The sequence below is a fragment of the Piliocolobus tephrosceles genome, chromosome 13, assembly GCF_002776525.5.
Source record: "Piliocolobus tephrosceles isolate RC106 chromosome 13, ASM277652v3, whole genome shotgun sequence".
Lineage (NCBI taxonomy): Eukaryota > Metazoa > Chordata > Mammalia > Primates > Cercopithecidae > Piliocolobus > Piliocolobus tephrosceles.
The window spans coordinates 106,557,822-106,573,262 of NC_045446.1; the positions used below are offsets into that span (position 1 = coordinate 106,557,822).

Consider the following 15,441-nt stretch of genomic DNA (forward strand, 5'->3'; position numbering starts at 1 on the left):
ACCCCTTTAAAGCTGACATAGTCTATGGAGCCAGAATATTCCCCTATGGCCTGTTTGATCATAGGCTGAGAACAGGAGACACAAAGCAAGCACATCAGCAAGCATGGGAGTCTTTTTTGGAAATTCACTGGGAGAAAAGAGATATTTATAAGAAAACCAGCTTTGCCCTGAGTTGACCTCTCAGGAGAATTCTTGCCACAACCTTCTCTTCCTATTCAGCAAAGAAAGTATCCAGAAAAGAGGTAAGGCTATTTTAATGTTGAGAGTCTTCAACCGTGGAACAAAAATGGGGTGACCTGGCCTTCAGTCCATGTTTTCCAGTGTGCAGGCATCAGGGACAACATGAAAGACTATTTTGGGAAAACACTTTGGGAAACTGTTGTGCTATTGGATTTTGGATCCTTATTCATTTAAATTTTAATTGTCTACATACATAAATTACATCATATCATTTGTCCACTTGGCCACTGGATTAGATCTCCTCTGGGGATACAATGTAGCTAGGAAACGTGCCATGGTAGACACTGAGCGTGAGGTGACAATTCTTTGCCCCGGTGTTAGTGAGGGCTGTTGGCCAGATACTCACCGTGGGTCAGCCACGCCCACTGTGTGCCTCCTCATTGACAAATAGCGCACCAATGCTTCAGGGGAAGGCTCTTCACCCTCATCACTGTCCAAATTCAGTGTCCCATCCGGCTGGAGTAGAGGGAAATACCATCGCATTAGAAATCAGAAGGAAGGGAAGCAAGGAGATGGCAAAGAAAATGGTTTCAGCTGACAATTCCCATAGGTTGCTACTTGCCTCCACAATTTGGTTCTCTGGGTTGATGAGCTGCACCTGGGGAACGCTGATGTTCATAGCGGTGCCTGCTTGCTCCGCCTGGAAAGCAGTACATACATAGACACGCACACCTTTAACAATGAGTCTTTCCAAGTAGTCTTGATTGCTAAAGTCTATGTTTCCCTGATTACTAAAGTCTTTGGTTCATCTGTCCTTAGAAGTCACAACAAGGAAGGATCCTGTGGAGAGGATAGCACCACCTCATGATTTGCTATTTCTTTAAAAAAACAAAAGGCACAACTATTCTTGCTCATTCCTCCTCTCTGTCAAAAAAAGGTTCAGATCTTTGACTGGCCTCTGACAAAGGAAGAGATGACAAATGGGAGGAGACAGAGGTAAGGAAGAGCAAGAAACTCTCCTGACTTAGGGTTAGTGAGCAACAGCTAACCTTTACCCCCCTGGTGTTACTTGTCCTGAACTAGGTCACTGGAGTTATTGCCCACCTGGATATTGACTGGTGCTTGAAAGGCCAGGGCTCGGGGCATGCTAGGAAGTGCTCCGAGACGCAGGGTTTTATGTCTCTTATGTCGATCACACAGCAGGCTGTAGATTGCACTATAGTGATCATAGGCATCTGATCTTAATGACTACCAAGAGAGAAGGGAAAAGAGTACAAAACCCTGGTGAAATGGCATGTTGATGACCAGAACCCTTTCAGTAATAACATTAGCCAAAGCACCTTCTTTCCTTCTTTCCAAGGCCCAGGGAGGGGCAGAGGAAGAAAAACAGGAGGGAAAAAAAAAAGGCCCAAGTTCCCGAGGAGGAAAATGGAAAAAGCAGGTTAGAGGAACTGCTACATCCCACTTTGTTCTCCACTCCTTCAGAGATACCTGCAGTGTCTGCTCTTTGTCCAGTCCCATGTCCTCCATGGCCAAAAGGACATCCTCATTCAGGGGGTCCACCTGTCTTTCTTCCTTTAGTTGTTGGCATTCAGCTATTAACTGTAACATAAAAAGGAGGAAGCTGTCAACCCCCCAATTAACCACATCAATATGGCACAGCATATATAATCATCAAGCTGTTCCATGCCCTCTGGCTTGGGATATTTTTGGCCTCAGACAAAGTCTAAGGAAGACAGCCCTGAGTGATCAGCTGTGAACAGATAACAACTCACTGTTTCCAGAACTCCCTGGAGTACCTGGGATGGCCACAGTAGTTTAAATAAAAGCATGCTACAGAAGCCACTGAATTGAGCATACTAAGACAAGACGAAAGCGACATCCCCATGGTAGGTAAGCTGCAGAACCGCAGGCTGTACTATCTCAAAAGCCAAAAACAGATGATAATTGATGGTAATTTGGGGACACATGGTAGGGAACCATGATCACTATTCTCCAACAGTTTAACTGGTTTTATATTCCTTCTTGCTTGCTTCATGTGCTGCTTTAGCATTACATAATAGTTTGTTCCCAGTGTCCACCTTTTCAGGTTATGGCCTGATTACAATCACATGCAAAGGAGGCTGCAACAGCTTTCAGAGGAGTCCCCTGCAGCAGTGGTTCCCAGCTCACCCTGTCAAAGTTGGGATCGGCGTCCCCTAGCTTCATCCACTTGTGCTTGCAGATCTGCTCCATGGAGAGGCGCTTATTGGGGTCTAACACCAACATATGGCGGATCAAATGCTCACATTCTGCAATGGACAAACAGCCTGCCTTCAGTCTCTGGTGAGGGGAGGCACCAGGGGAGCAGCGGAACCAGGAGCAAAGCCAGCAGGGAGGCTCTCCAACTCCCTGCTTATAATTTTGTCTCTCTTGCTCTTTGATCCTTACCTATTCCGTTGCTTACGCCACCAGAAGGGGCTAAGCAAAGGCAGAGAGAGGTGGAGAAAAAGAAACTCAAGTGTGGGAGTCTGGTTACTGCCTTCACCAAAAGGCTGACGAGAAAAGGTCTGGGGATAATCCATGGATTTCATTTATTTATATTATGTATATGGCCCCATTTAACACAAGTAATGAAGAATAGAATGGCCTCTAAAGAGATTCAGTATCTTACAAGGTTCTCAAAACATTCAGTTCTATCCTCCTAAATGTACCACCATGTGCATACTAATGCTTTTGGCTTAGGTGTGCAATACCCTTCTTCAAAACTTAGGGAACGTGAATTTCTGATGGCACAAGGTATGTAGGGGAGACAGCCACAGGCTATTTCTCTCCTATGCCCTGGGATTCAGCTAGCCTTATTTATCATTTTCTCAATGTTATTTAAACAGTCATAGGTATTTAAAACTGGGCTGTGAGCTACAGATATTCAGATCAATAGAAAATTTTCTCTGGGTGCTCATATTACAGACTATACTGCAGAAAGTACAATGGATTCAAAATCAAGAAACCTATATTCTGATTTCAAAACCACCCTCTATTTCTAAGTTTTCTCATCTATAAAATGTGGGTACTGAGGGTGATGTGAGAGTAACAGTTGTGATGAAGGCAGTGATGATGATACCAAAACAGCAGTATTAATGCATTTTACGATTATCATTTCCTCATTTAATCTACACAGCAATCCTAGGAGGAATGCACTATCATTATTCCCATTTTAGGAATAGCAAAAACTAGGCACAGAGAGGTAAAGCAGCTTGTCCAAGGTCACATGGCTATTAAGTCAGATTTCAACCCAGACAGCCTGGCTCTTCCCAAATTCCTGGATTTGGGAATCCAAATTCCCCAACATTAATTCAATACTGAACCATTAATTCAACATCTTTATCCAAGACACCATCATCTCTGACTTACACCCTGCAAAAGTCTCCTACCTGGTCTTTCTGCTTCCATTCTTGCTCCATTACAATCTATTTTCCATAGACAGGCAAAATGAATTTTTCCAAAGCATAAATTTGGACATATCACCACTTTGCCTATAACTCTCCAATCTCTTCCCATAACCCTCAGAATGAAATCCAAAGTCCTGGGTCTATAAGGCTCCTATTTCTCCTTTTTTTTTTGAGACAGAGTCTTGCTCTGTTACCCAGGCTATGGAGTGCAGTAGTATGATCTTGGCTCACTGCAACCTCTGCCTCCTGGGTTCATGTGATTCTCCTGCCTCAGCCTTCCCAGTAGCTGGGATTACAGGCCTGTACCACCACGCCCGGCTCATTTTTGTATCTTTAGTAGAGGCAAAGTTTCACCATGTTGACCAGGTTGGTCTCAAACTCCTGACCTCAAGTGATCCACCTGCCTCAGCCTCCCAAAGTGCTGGGATTACAGGCGTAAGCCACCGCATCTGGTCGCCTACTTCCCTCTCTGACCTGGTTTCCTGCCACTATGCACATTTCTAGTTTTTGCACATGTTTAACACACTCCCATTCAATGGCCTTTACATGTTTTGTGTGTGTGTGTATGTGTGTTTTTTTTTTCCTTTAGCTGAAATGGCCACTCCTCAGATCTTCATATGGCTGGCTCCTTGTCATTCAGGTAAGAGCTTAAACGTCACTTCCTCAGAAAGTCCTTCTTTAACCACCTACTCTAAGATGGACCTCCAGTCACTCTTTATTACACCACATTAATTTTCTTCACACAAATGATTTCTTTGGGAAACCATCTTTTTTATGTATTTACTTATTGTCTGACTCTTCCACTGCAATGCAAGGCCCATGTCTTTCTTTCTGTCGTACCCAGTATCAACTCTCCAGTACCTAAAATGGTTATGATATCTAGCCACGTGGGAGCTGCATAAACATCTACTGAATATATAAATAAATATTTGTTGAGTATTTAATCAAATGAGATTATAATTATGAACATTTTTTAAAATAAATTTTTCTATAGATTTTTAAATTTTCTGCTTCTATTTAATCACAACCATCCTGAAAACAAAACTGGTAAGTGAAAATAATAACAACAGTAAGACATTATTACAAAAAGTTACTTTTGATATACCGAGCACTGTGCTTACCAACTTTATTATATTTAACCTTCACAACAACCTTAACTTAGAGACTACAATTACCTCCACTTATAAATGAAGAAGAAACAAGATTTTGAAAGTTAACATATTCAATATGGCAAAGAAATGGCAAAGTTGGGACTTCTAAGCTGCGCTCTTGACTACCCTATTATACATCTCCACATGGATATAAATTGATCTACTTTTCTAGGGTGAATTCAACTTTTCAATTTCTATACCATTTGGCAAACACCATTCTATATTACTGTTTTCAAAAGAATACTACAAGTAACTAAGATAAATTACTCTTAATTTTTAACTTACTCTAACTTTAAACGCTAATACAACAAAGTTCCTACATCAAAATGATTTCTTACATCAGGCATCAATTTGTTGTTGCTTTACAATTAAAAGTATATTCCAATGCAGTGTACATCTGAAAGACTTCCACATTCCTACAGAATAAAGTAAATGCCATCTACAACATTACGCTTTATTAATAATGTTTCCAGAGTAGTCAGGCTAGAGCCACAACTGTAGCAGCACCTGTATAGATTATAAATGTCACTGACACACATGTTTATGGTTTGCAGTTACTTAAGAGGACAAAAGTGTGCTTAATTTAGGAAGTTGCTAAAGACCCCTATGTAGGGAGAAGGCTAGTACCAAATTGTTGTTAAGGCCTCTAGATGGCACTCTCCTGTTTTCCTTTGGTCTCCACACACCATTTAGTGTGTAAGATGACCAAAGCTGAATGGTGTTCAGTTAAAGGCTTGCTTTAAAACAGCCTTTTTTCCAAGGCAATTTCCTTAAAAGCAAACAATAACAACAACAAAACACACACACACAAAACCAAACCAAAAACACTACCATAATAATTCCTAATTAGAAGATACATCTAGTTCAATTTCAGGATCTTGAAACCTCTATTTGGTCACATCCTTAACCATTATTTGGCCTCAGATGCCTTGAAAATTCTCCCAAAAAAAAAAAAAAAAAAAAAAAAAAATCTGCACAAGATTTTATACACAAAACCTTGCATGTAACTTTAGACTACTCAAGGATGTTCTAAGAAGCTTGCACAGATCCCCCACACCCCAGATGTCTACAGGTCCCAGATTAAGAATCAAAACAATTCTTAGTTACAGTGTCAAGGGCAAGAGCTTTTTAATCTTGACTATCCTACATAATATCGAACGTGTCAAGGAACAGAAATCTAACATTTTTCATATGTGGCACAGATGGAAAATATGACAAAATGCAGAAAGCTAGAGTACCATCATCAACTCATATTTCCTAAGTGTCATGTAGTTCATGAAATTAAATTCAGATGAGATTTGAAGACAGCATTCTACATAAAATATGGAAACTGGGTGAAAACGAGGGGAACAGATGCTCTCAAACCTAAGAACACAATCACCCACAGGACATTCAATTTACAAGCGTGGAAAGATGGAGCCCTCAAGTCAAACAAAACATCAACTTTTCCAGATGCCAAGAAGTACTCTATTTTATTGTCTAAAAGGGCACTATTGGCCAGGCATGGTGGCTCACGTCTGTAATCCCAGCACTTTGGGAAGCTGAGGTGGGCAGATTGCTTGAGGCCAGGAGTTCAAGACCAGCCTGGCCAACATGGCAAAACCCTGTCTCTACTAAAAACACAAAAATTAGCTGGGGGTGGTTGTGCACGCCTGTAATCCCAGCCACTCGGGAGGCTGAAGCACGAGAATTGCTTGAACCCGGGAGGCAGAGGTTGCAGTAAACTAAGATTGCACCACTGCACTCCAGCTTGGGTGACAGAGCAAGATTCTGTCTCAAAAATAAAAAATAAGGCCGGGTGCGGTGGCTCACGCCTGTAATCCCAGCACTTTGGAAGGCCGAGGTGGGCGGATCGCAAGGTCAGGAGATCGAGACCATCCTGGCTAACACAGTGAAACCCTGTCTCTACTAAAAATACAAAACTTAGCCAGGCGTGGTGACAGGCGCCTGTAGTCCCAGCTACTTGGGTGGCTGAGGCAGAAGAATGGCGTGAACCAGGAGGCGGAGCTTGCAGTGAGCCGAGATCGCATCACTGCACTCCAGCCTGGGCGACAGAGCGAGACTCCGTCTCTAAAAATAATAATAATAATAATAATAATAATAATAATAATAATAAAATAAATAAATAAATAAAAGGGCCCCATTATTTGCTCCCCCCCAAAAGGCAGGGACTCTGAGGCTAAATGAAACTGAACCACTTTGGGCAATGCAAGAATATACTCCCCTGCTTGTGTGTGCCAGAGAAGCAGCTTCCCTTCAGAGCTGCTTTCATCTGCTCCATGCAAGACGCCAAGCAGTCTCCGCAGTGAGAGTCACTGTGGGCCCATGAAACCTGATCTGCCAACAGAACGTTAACTAGAGGATGTTCAGCACAGGCCTTGCCCTGCTGCGCTGCCAGGCATTTGGATGACTTTGTGGAGAGAGAGCTGCTGTACGGGCAGGGTCCTAAAATGGGAATTAAGTTGACATTGCCAGTGTGAGTCCGTATCTGTGAAAGCAACATTTTGTTTTCCTTTTTTTTTTTCTGTCCTTGATAATAAACAAATTTCTCTAATTGATTACAACAAACCAAAACAATTCTTGGGAGATAAATCTTCTCCATAAGCCCCATGGATCTGATTGAAAATATTAATGCCGGCCGGGCGCGGTGGCTCACGCCTGTAATCCCAGCACTGCCGGAGGCCGAGGTGGGCGGATCACAAGGTCAGGAGATCGAGACCATCCTGGCTAACACGGTGAAATCCCGTCTCTACTAAAAATACAAAAAATTAGCCGGGCGCGGTGGCGGGCACCTGTAGTCCCAGCTACTCGGAGGCTGAGGCAGGAGAATGGCGTGAACCTGGGAGGAGCTTGCAGTGAGCCGAGGTCGCGCCACTGCACTCCAGCCCGGGCGACAGAGCGAGACTCCCTCTCAAAAAAAAAAAAAAAAGAAATAAAGAAAATATTAATGTCCCTTTGGCATACTGAGACAGCAAAAATGAGAGAGAGATACATAGAAAAGAGTAAAAAAATAGGGAAGAAGAGAATGAAAGACTAATAGAGCAATCCATTCAACAATATTATTTAATAATTACTAACATTTATTGACCATTTATATGACAGGCAAAGTGCTAAACCCTTCAAGTTAATGTAAGCATCTACTTCACAAACCAACCCAATACTATTATCTCTATTTTATAGAAAAAGGAATTTAAAATCAGAGAAGTTGAGAAATTTGATCAGATAATAAGGGGCCAAACAGGATACAAATTCTGGTCAGTCTTACTCCCGGAGCTCTTAACCTACATGGTACCTAAAATAAACACATTATTGGTATTCTGGGTTATGAAAACAAACCAAAACAATTCTCTCCTCTGACAGATCAAATGCCATGTCATCTCCACAGGTTGCATCATGACAGAGTCACCCACAAGCTAGGTCAGTACAAAATGGGCCCGGCAAATTGATGGTCCAAAGACCAAGAACTAGCTGGAAAACAGCTTTAAGGGGAGATGGCAAGTTGGATGGACTGACGAGGCAGGGACATGAGAGCACTAAGCGGGGAGGGTTGTCCTATTCATAATTTTGCTGGTGAGGATTAAATACACTGTGGTAGAGCACTTATTTCTATAGTCTGGTTGTCAAGGTGATGAAGACTATGATGGAAGGCTTGAAACAGCAGGCTTCCCCAGTCAAGGATCAAAGATAAGAGGAGACAGGTAAAAATTTAGGAAACCAGATCATCAGACTTTTCAGGCTGGTCCTATGAAGGAGAGAAAACCAATTGTCCCTGAAACCCTGCAAGTGACACCAAAAAACAGAACATGGCAAAACAATTCTTTCCAGCTCTGTGGTGAGCAATGGCATAGAAGAAACTGAGTCATGGATTCTTTGTGACCACATAAAGCTGCTTTGAGCTGCTGGAAACAGAAAACATCTGTGTACCAGAAGGCACAGGAAGGCTTTTCTGCAAGCAAGAAAGTGCATGCTTCTTACAGGTGCTCAGAAGAAGGGGATGATCTAGTTTCTTATGTACTTGGTCCTGTCAATGGTAGGTGTGTTCAAAGGTAATTCCAAAGCACTCAGCCCAAGAGTTCTGTATTTTCAGTAATTTAAACAAACTTCTTAAAAATGTTTTACTTCTCAGTAATGAATTACTTCTGGCACAATTCTGACTTCAAAGAGGGTTCTATTTTTTCTAAATTTCAAAATCTAAAAAGGAAACAAAAATAAATTGGCGATTAAATCTCTGAAACACGTTTCTATGGAAAATGAATTACTTGACAAAAACCTTTTAAAAGTTCAATGACATCAAAGTCTTAAAGTTTTCAGAACAAGGATGCTATGCAATACACTGCCTCATGCTGTTATCCAGCTCAGTTACCAGCCCTGGGGGAGAAGTGATGCTATTATAGCAAACAGACAAGACCAACGGATGGCCTGCAGTAGCAACCTCAGGATGGAGCCACATGGCTCTGATAAAAGTCTATCCCCGTATTTTAGATGTTCTGGATTTAACAAATGTTTGTCTCACAGCATCTCTTTAATGCTGCCTGCCTTTTCCTAAAAGAAAAACTGCACACAAAACATGCTGTTTTTCCTCATGAAAAGAAAAAAAAGTCTGTTATAATGTCCTGAACTTGTTATAACATGGACAGAACAGTGTGACTATCTTGTAGTGCTATAATCCCTGCAGAAATAATTAAAAAGTAAATCAATAAGAAACCAGGGGTGTTTTTTGCCAAGATACCTTCTTTCGATAAGAAGCCAGCCAGAGTTAGGAATCCTCATTCTGTTTGTGGACTAAGCCCTAAAAATGATGTTTTATTAATATGCTCAAGAAACACTGTCAATGTCAACTGCCAGCTGAGGTCAAACCTATTTATTTAACACAGTCACTATTTAAAAATCTAAACGAAGAGACAAATGGTCCTCAAAATAAGACATTTGGGCCTTGCACAGTGGCTCACACCTGTAATCTCAGCACTCTGGGAGCCCGAGACAGGCAGATCACTTGAGACAAGGAGTTCACGACCAGCCTGGCCAATGTGGTGAAACCCAGTCTCTACTAAAAATACAAAAATTAGCCAGGCATGGTGGCATGTGCCTGTAATCCCACCTACTTGGGAGGCTGAGGCAGGAGAATCACTTGAACCTGGGAGGCAGAGGTTGCAGTGAGCCCAGATCACGCCACTGCACTCCAGCCTGGGTGACAGTGCAAGACTCTGTCTCAAAAAAAAAAAAAATTATGACATTTGCATGTATAAATAACATACACTAAATGTGCTAACCTATAGATACATGTAGAGATTGTATAAATGTTAACTATAATAATACAAAATATAGGGATTTTGTTGTTGCACTGAAATTTTGTCACTTTGGATACTGCTAGATCAATGGTGTTATAAGGATTGGAATGCTTTTATTCTGTACATTAAATTTTGACACATTACTGCTATAATAGAAATAAGTATTTCTAAATACCAAGTTAAAGGACTGGTTATTTATTTTTAATTTATTTTGAGATGCAGTCTCATTCTGTTAGCCAGGCTGGGTGCAGCGGTGCAATCATAGCTCACTGTAGCCTTGAACTCCTGGGCTCAAGTGATCCTCCTGCCTCAGCTTCTTCAGTAGCTGAGACTACAGGCACACACCACCACATCTGGCCTTTTATTTATTTTTTTTTTGAGATGGAGTCTCGCTCTGTCACCCAGGCTGGAGTGCAGTGCGCGATCTCGGCTCACTGCAACCTCCACCTCCTGGGTTCAAATCAGCCTCAGCCTCCTCAGTTGCTGGGACTACAGATGCCTGCCACCACGCCCAGCTAATTTTTTGTATTTTTAGTAGAGATGGGGTTTCACTGTGTTAGCCAGGATGGTCTTGATCTCCTGATCTCGTGATCTGCCCGTCTCGGCCTCCCAAAGTGACGTCTGACTTTTTTTTGTTTTTATTTTTTAGAGACAGGGTCTTGCTATGTTGCCCTGGCTGGCCACCTTGATCTCCTGGCCTCAAACAATCTTCCAATCTCAGCCTCCTGAGTTGCTGGGATTATAGATGCATGCCACCATCCCCGACAAGGATGTAGTCAATGCCACAGTTTTACACAAAGAAAATACACAACCTTGGAACTTAATCTATGACAGTATTGACTGTAATAAGATCTGACTCATAAAAAATAAGCATTGAGATTAGCTTCTCTTGACACAATGACACTAGGAAAAAACTGTCATGTTTTGAAACATTTATTTTCAGTTGCTCTGGGGAAGAAAAATGGAAGTCCCACACTTCAGTAAAATTTCAAACAACGATATTCCAACAGTAAGATATCAGAAAAGAAGGTGGAGAATTACCCATTTAACTATAAATTCTAACCCTAGTGGTTTCTGCAAATTATTGTAATCAGAATATCCTGGAATAGAAATAAAGTTCTTTTTATCTCTAAATTCTTTTTTTTTTTTTGAGACGGAGTCTTGCTCTGCCTCCCAGGCTGGAGTGCAGTGGCCAGATCTCAGCTCACTGCAAGCTCCGCCTCCCAGGTTTACGCCATTCTCCTGTCTCAGCCTCTCGAGTAGCTGGGACTACAGGCGCCCGCCATCTCGCCTGGCTAGTTTTTTGTATTTTTTAGTAGAGACGGGGTTTCACCGTGTAGCTCAGGATGGTCTCGATCTCCTGACCTCGTGATCCACCCGTCTCGGCCTCCCAAAGTGCTGGGATTACAGGCTTGAGCCACCGCGCCCGGCCTTTATCTCTAAATTCTGTGAGACACTTTCAGTGACTGAACATAGAGGCCATAGGGAGATGGCTTGGAACAAATTCACAAATAGAGATGGAGCCCATAAGAAAAGTTTCTTTAGGAATCAGTAAACATGCACTGAGAGGCTTTTCTCTTCAGTTTTAACAAGTTTATCAACCCGAGACAGACCACAAAGAAAAAGTTTTGACCCATATATATCCATTTATTAGAAAAATAACACCTATTTCTTGAACTTCCTTACTTTCAATCAGTTTTTCTAGGTGGGCATGATGCTGCCAGAATTAAAATTCAGAAATCAGGAAATCCTGGCCTAAAGGGTAGGGATGCCAACATTTAGCTCTAGCCCAACCTTGAAAAGACCCTGGGTTGCTATACTGCTTTACAGGAGGCTGTCCATTTTGTGGTTTACATTCTGGTATCTTTTGACTCCTAGTATCAGTCACTACAGTATAAGAAAATTCTGCCTCTGGTTCCAATACAGAGTTCCTGCTACTCTTTTTTCAATAAGTAATCCAGATGTAGACAAATATATCCATTCTACAACTCTCTTAATTCTTGGAGTAACTTACTATGTATTTATTGTGAATGAAATACAAACACACATGGTTAGATGGTCTCTGAAGCCAGACTGCATGGGTTCAAATCTCAGCTTTGCCACTTACTAGATGTGTGCCTTGGGCATGTTACTTAACCTTATCATGCCTCAGTTTTCTTATTTATCAAATAACCTCTCATACAGTTTACCTCATAAAACAGCTTACCTCAGACAGTTGTTCTGAACATTAAATAAGATAATGCAACAGTGCCTGGTATATAGAAAGTGGTCAATAAATGTTGACCCGTATCCGTATCTCTGAAGCCCTTCCACTTGGAATGTCCTTCTTTTATTTTTCTATTTAGGGTTGCCATAAGCCAGGAGACAGCTGGTTTGAAAAGGCTAATAATAAATAGGGCAGTACCAATATTTATCCACTGGTTTTTAGTTATGTGAGGTCATGGGAATGAACATGGCTGGCCTGTTTCACTCTGAAGTAGTTCTGACCTCTTTTCTGACATCAGTTGTGATTTCTACATTCACTGACATGAAAGCACTACATAGATTTTTCTCTCTGGCAGTGTAGTGTGTCTCAAAATGTATGAGAAAACTGCTTTGAGGACTCTGAGCCCCTCAGTATATGGAAACTGGTGGGTGAGCCAATTTAATCCCTTGCCCCATTGGTTCTAAACAAAGTGCTTTTAGCCAAGCAAGATGCTGTGTGGTTCTTGATGAGTAAGCCAATCAGGGCAGAGCTGTTTGCCTCTAAGTAGAAGCTTTTTGGCAGTAGCTGCAGGGTACATTCTCCATCAGAAGCATTATGTAAGCCTGGGTCTTGCGTTCCCAGTGATAAAATGCTCATGCAGTATTACAATTAATTAAGTCACAATGAAGTCTAATCAATAAAGACTCAAAAATATTGTCCACAAGAGATCTCTATGCCCTCACTAATGCTGCAGTTTTTTCACTGTAAATTAATTTTCCTTCAGTTAAATAAATGATCTTAGTATGTCTGCTAGCAGGTGGTACAACAGGGGAATAGGGTAAACTCGGCTTTAAGTATGTTAAAAATATATATATTGAATGAATCTGGTCCTCAAAAAATTTTAGTTATTTGCATCCACCCGGTGGAAGCGGAGGTCAGAGGAAACATTTGCCAACACATGAAGCCAGACCAGGTTTCACCTTCCACAACAGCTCAAGAAAACAGCAAGTTTCAACTTTTAAGCCTTCTATAATTTAGACTCAGGGTTTTATCAAACTGTTCTTTGGGATGCTCTGAGAAGTTTAATCCAAAAACACTGGCCTGGATCAAACTTATTTTACTTGAGGCCTAGAAAGCAAACTCTACAGTAGATCAAAACACCTTTTACACCTAAAAGTTATTTGACTTGGTCATCTTCACAATAACTCATATAACAAAACCACATAAAACCATGGCTGGGCGTGATGGCTCACGCCCATGATCCCAGCATTTTGGGAGGCAGGGCCAGGCGGATTGCTTGAACCTAGGAGTTCAAGACGAGCCTGGGCAACATGATGACATTCTTGTCTCTACATTAAAAAAAAAAAAAGTATATAAAACCAAGCGGTTTGATGAATAAATAATTTAGATCATGTTAATAGTATAATACAAGAGTCTGGGCAGGGCACGGTGGCTCACGTCTGTAATCCCGGCACTCTGGGAAGCCGAAGTGGGCAGATCACTTGAGGCCAGGAGTTCAAGACCAGCCTGGCCAACATGACAAGACCCCATCGCCACTAAAAATACAAAAATTAGCCGGGTGTGGTGGCACGCACCTGTAGTCCCAGCTACCTGGGAGGCTGAGGCAAGAGAATCACTTGAACCCAGGAGGCAGAAGTTGCAGTAAGCTGAGGTCGCACCACTGTACTCCAGCCTGGGCAAAAAAATCTGTCTCAAACAAAACAAAACAAAACAAAATAAAAAAACTAACCAAGAGTCTGATATAAGGTTCCATAGTTAAGTAGTGATGATTCAGTTTTTCATTCAAAAACACTTACTGAATGCCTATGCCCTACCAGGGGCTGTCAGGTTTTATGGACAGTATTAATGTGTAAAACACAGCTCTGATAATCAAGAGGCTTACATTCTAGTGGGGAGAGGAGGAAGACACATACATAATTATAAAAACTAGGTGGTATAAAATCAACCCAGCCTCAAATAAATCCTCTTTTAAATGTATACCACTGTCATTCCAACTTGAAAATATATGTCTTTAGTACATCTCAGGATGCCTATGAAAGGAAACTTGTATCAAACAAACAAGACCAGGCATAGAAATATCCACTAATTGTGAGGATACTTCATTCCACACATTACTGACAATAGAGAGCAGCTTAGAATTCTTGAGCTAACTATATCCATTTGCAGAGCATGGCCTCCCACCCACACAGCTGTACGTAGCTACTCTGGAATTCAACTTGGCTAGAAGAAGCTGAATGGTAGAGCCTTTGCCCTCTGGTCTTCCAAGTGGTCATTTAGAACACTATACCAGCTCTGCTGGAGTTTCTAGATCCTTCAGGAACAAAAACAGATAAACTCAGCTCAAGCTTATGACAACAGCTGAGAAAAGGAAGGATCTTGTGCTTAAGGACTTCCCTCAACCACACTATCTCCTGTAATACAGCAACAGCAGCTGGGCTGAGTACTTGCCTCCATCAGAAGACTATGCTCCAGATCTACCGATACACAACTGTGCCCAGAAACAGGAGGAGTAAGCAGAAAAAGGACTAAGGGACAGACTCTAAACTTCTTTCACCTGACATTTTCTGGTACTTGAAGGTTGTCTAAGCTAAGAAAAGCCTAAACAACCAATGAATTCATTTTCTGCTATGCCTTATCCTTTTGAAGTATTCTCTGATGGGCCTTGGAATTTAGGCCTATGACATTCGGCAAAGACAGTCACATGTATGTTACCAAGGGCCAGAGATCATATTGGTAATATAGAAAGTATCTACTCATTTCCTACACTGGTTGTTTCCCATTCTCTGTACTAATCTTACAAAAGCTTTTATTCCTACTTAGGGAATTATTTAACTGGGATTAAAGAGTGACTACGTTTAGGATAATCCTATTGGTTTTCTCTGAGTCTTGAAGCTTTGAGGTTAACTTACATCATATTATAAATAATAGTTCTGGGCAGGTAGACTGTTAGTTTATTTCTAAGCACTAACAGACAGTGTGGTTGACAGCATGCTTAGCTGTTTTCTAGGACCCCCTATCTGAAGCCGGCTCTGGGAAGGGTTCGGTAAGAATCTCTCGCCATGGTGTGAGGTGGTGGGGGTGGAGGATAGAAGAGATCCAAATTGCTCACAGGAAACACTGTGGACATTGGAAAAGTAAAGGAAGTGGTTTGTTTATCTTGCTCTTTTTGCAACAGTATAGTGTAG

At 41.6% G+C, this 15,441-nt stretch overlaps 1 protein-coding gene across 6 annotated transcripts in view; it reads right to left on the minus strand.

The window, feature by feature from the left end:
• SIK3 (SIK family kinase 3) overlaps positions 1-15,441 on the minus strand; it is a 261,417-nt gene that overhangs the window by 31,766 nt on the left and 214,210 nt on the right. For 4 of the 6 annotated variants that reach the window (XM_023208300.1, XM_023208297.2, XM_023208298.1 and 1 more), the window contains exons 7-11: positions 2,353-2,471; positions 1,672-1,782; positions 1,285-1,428; positions 803-880; positions 587-696 (exon numbers count right to left, since the gene is read on the minus strand). In XM_023208300.1, coding sequence (XP_023064068.1) covers positions 587-696; positions 803-880; positions 1,285-1,428; positions 1,672-1,782; positions 2,353-2,471 — 562 coding nt within the window. The remainder of the gene's footprint in view (positions 1-586; positions 697-802; positions 881-1,284; positions 1,429-1,671; positions 1,783-2,352; positions 2,472-15,441) is intronic. The other 2 variants (XM_023208299.2, XM_023208296.1) reach the window with 1 other exon arrangement.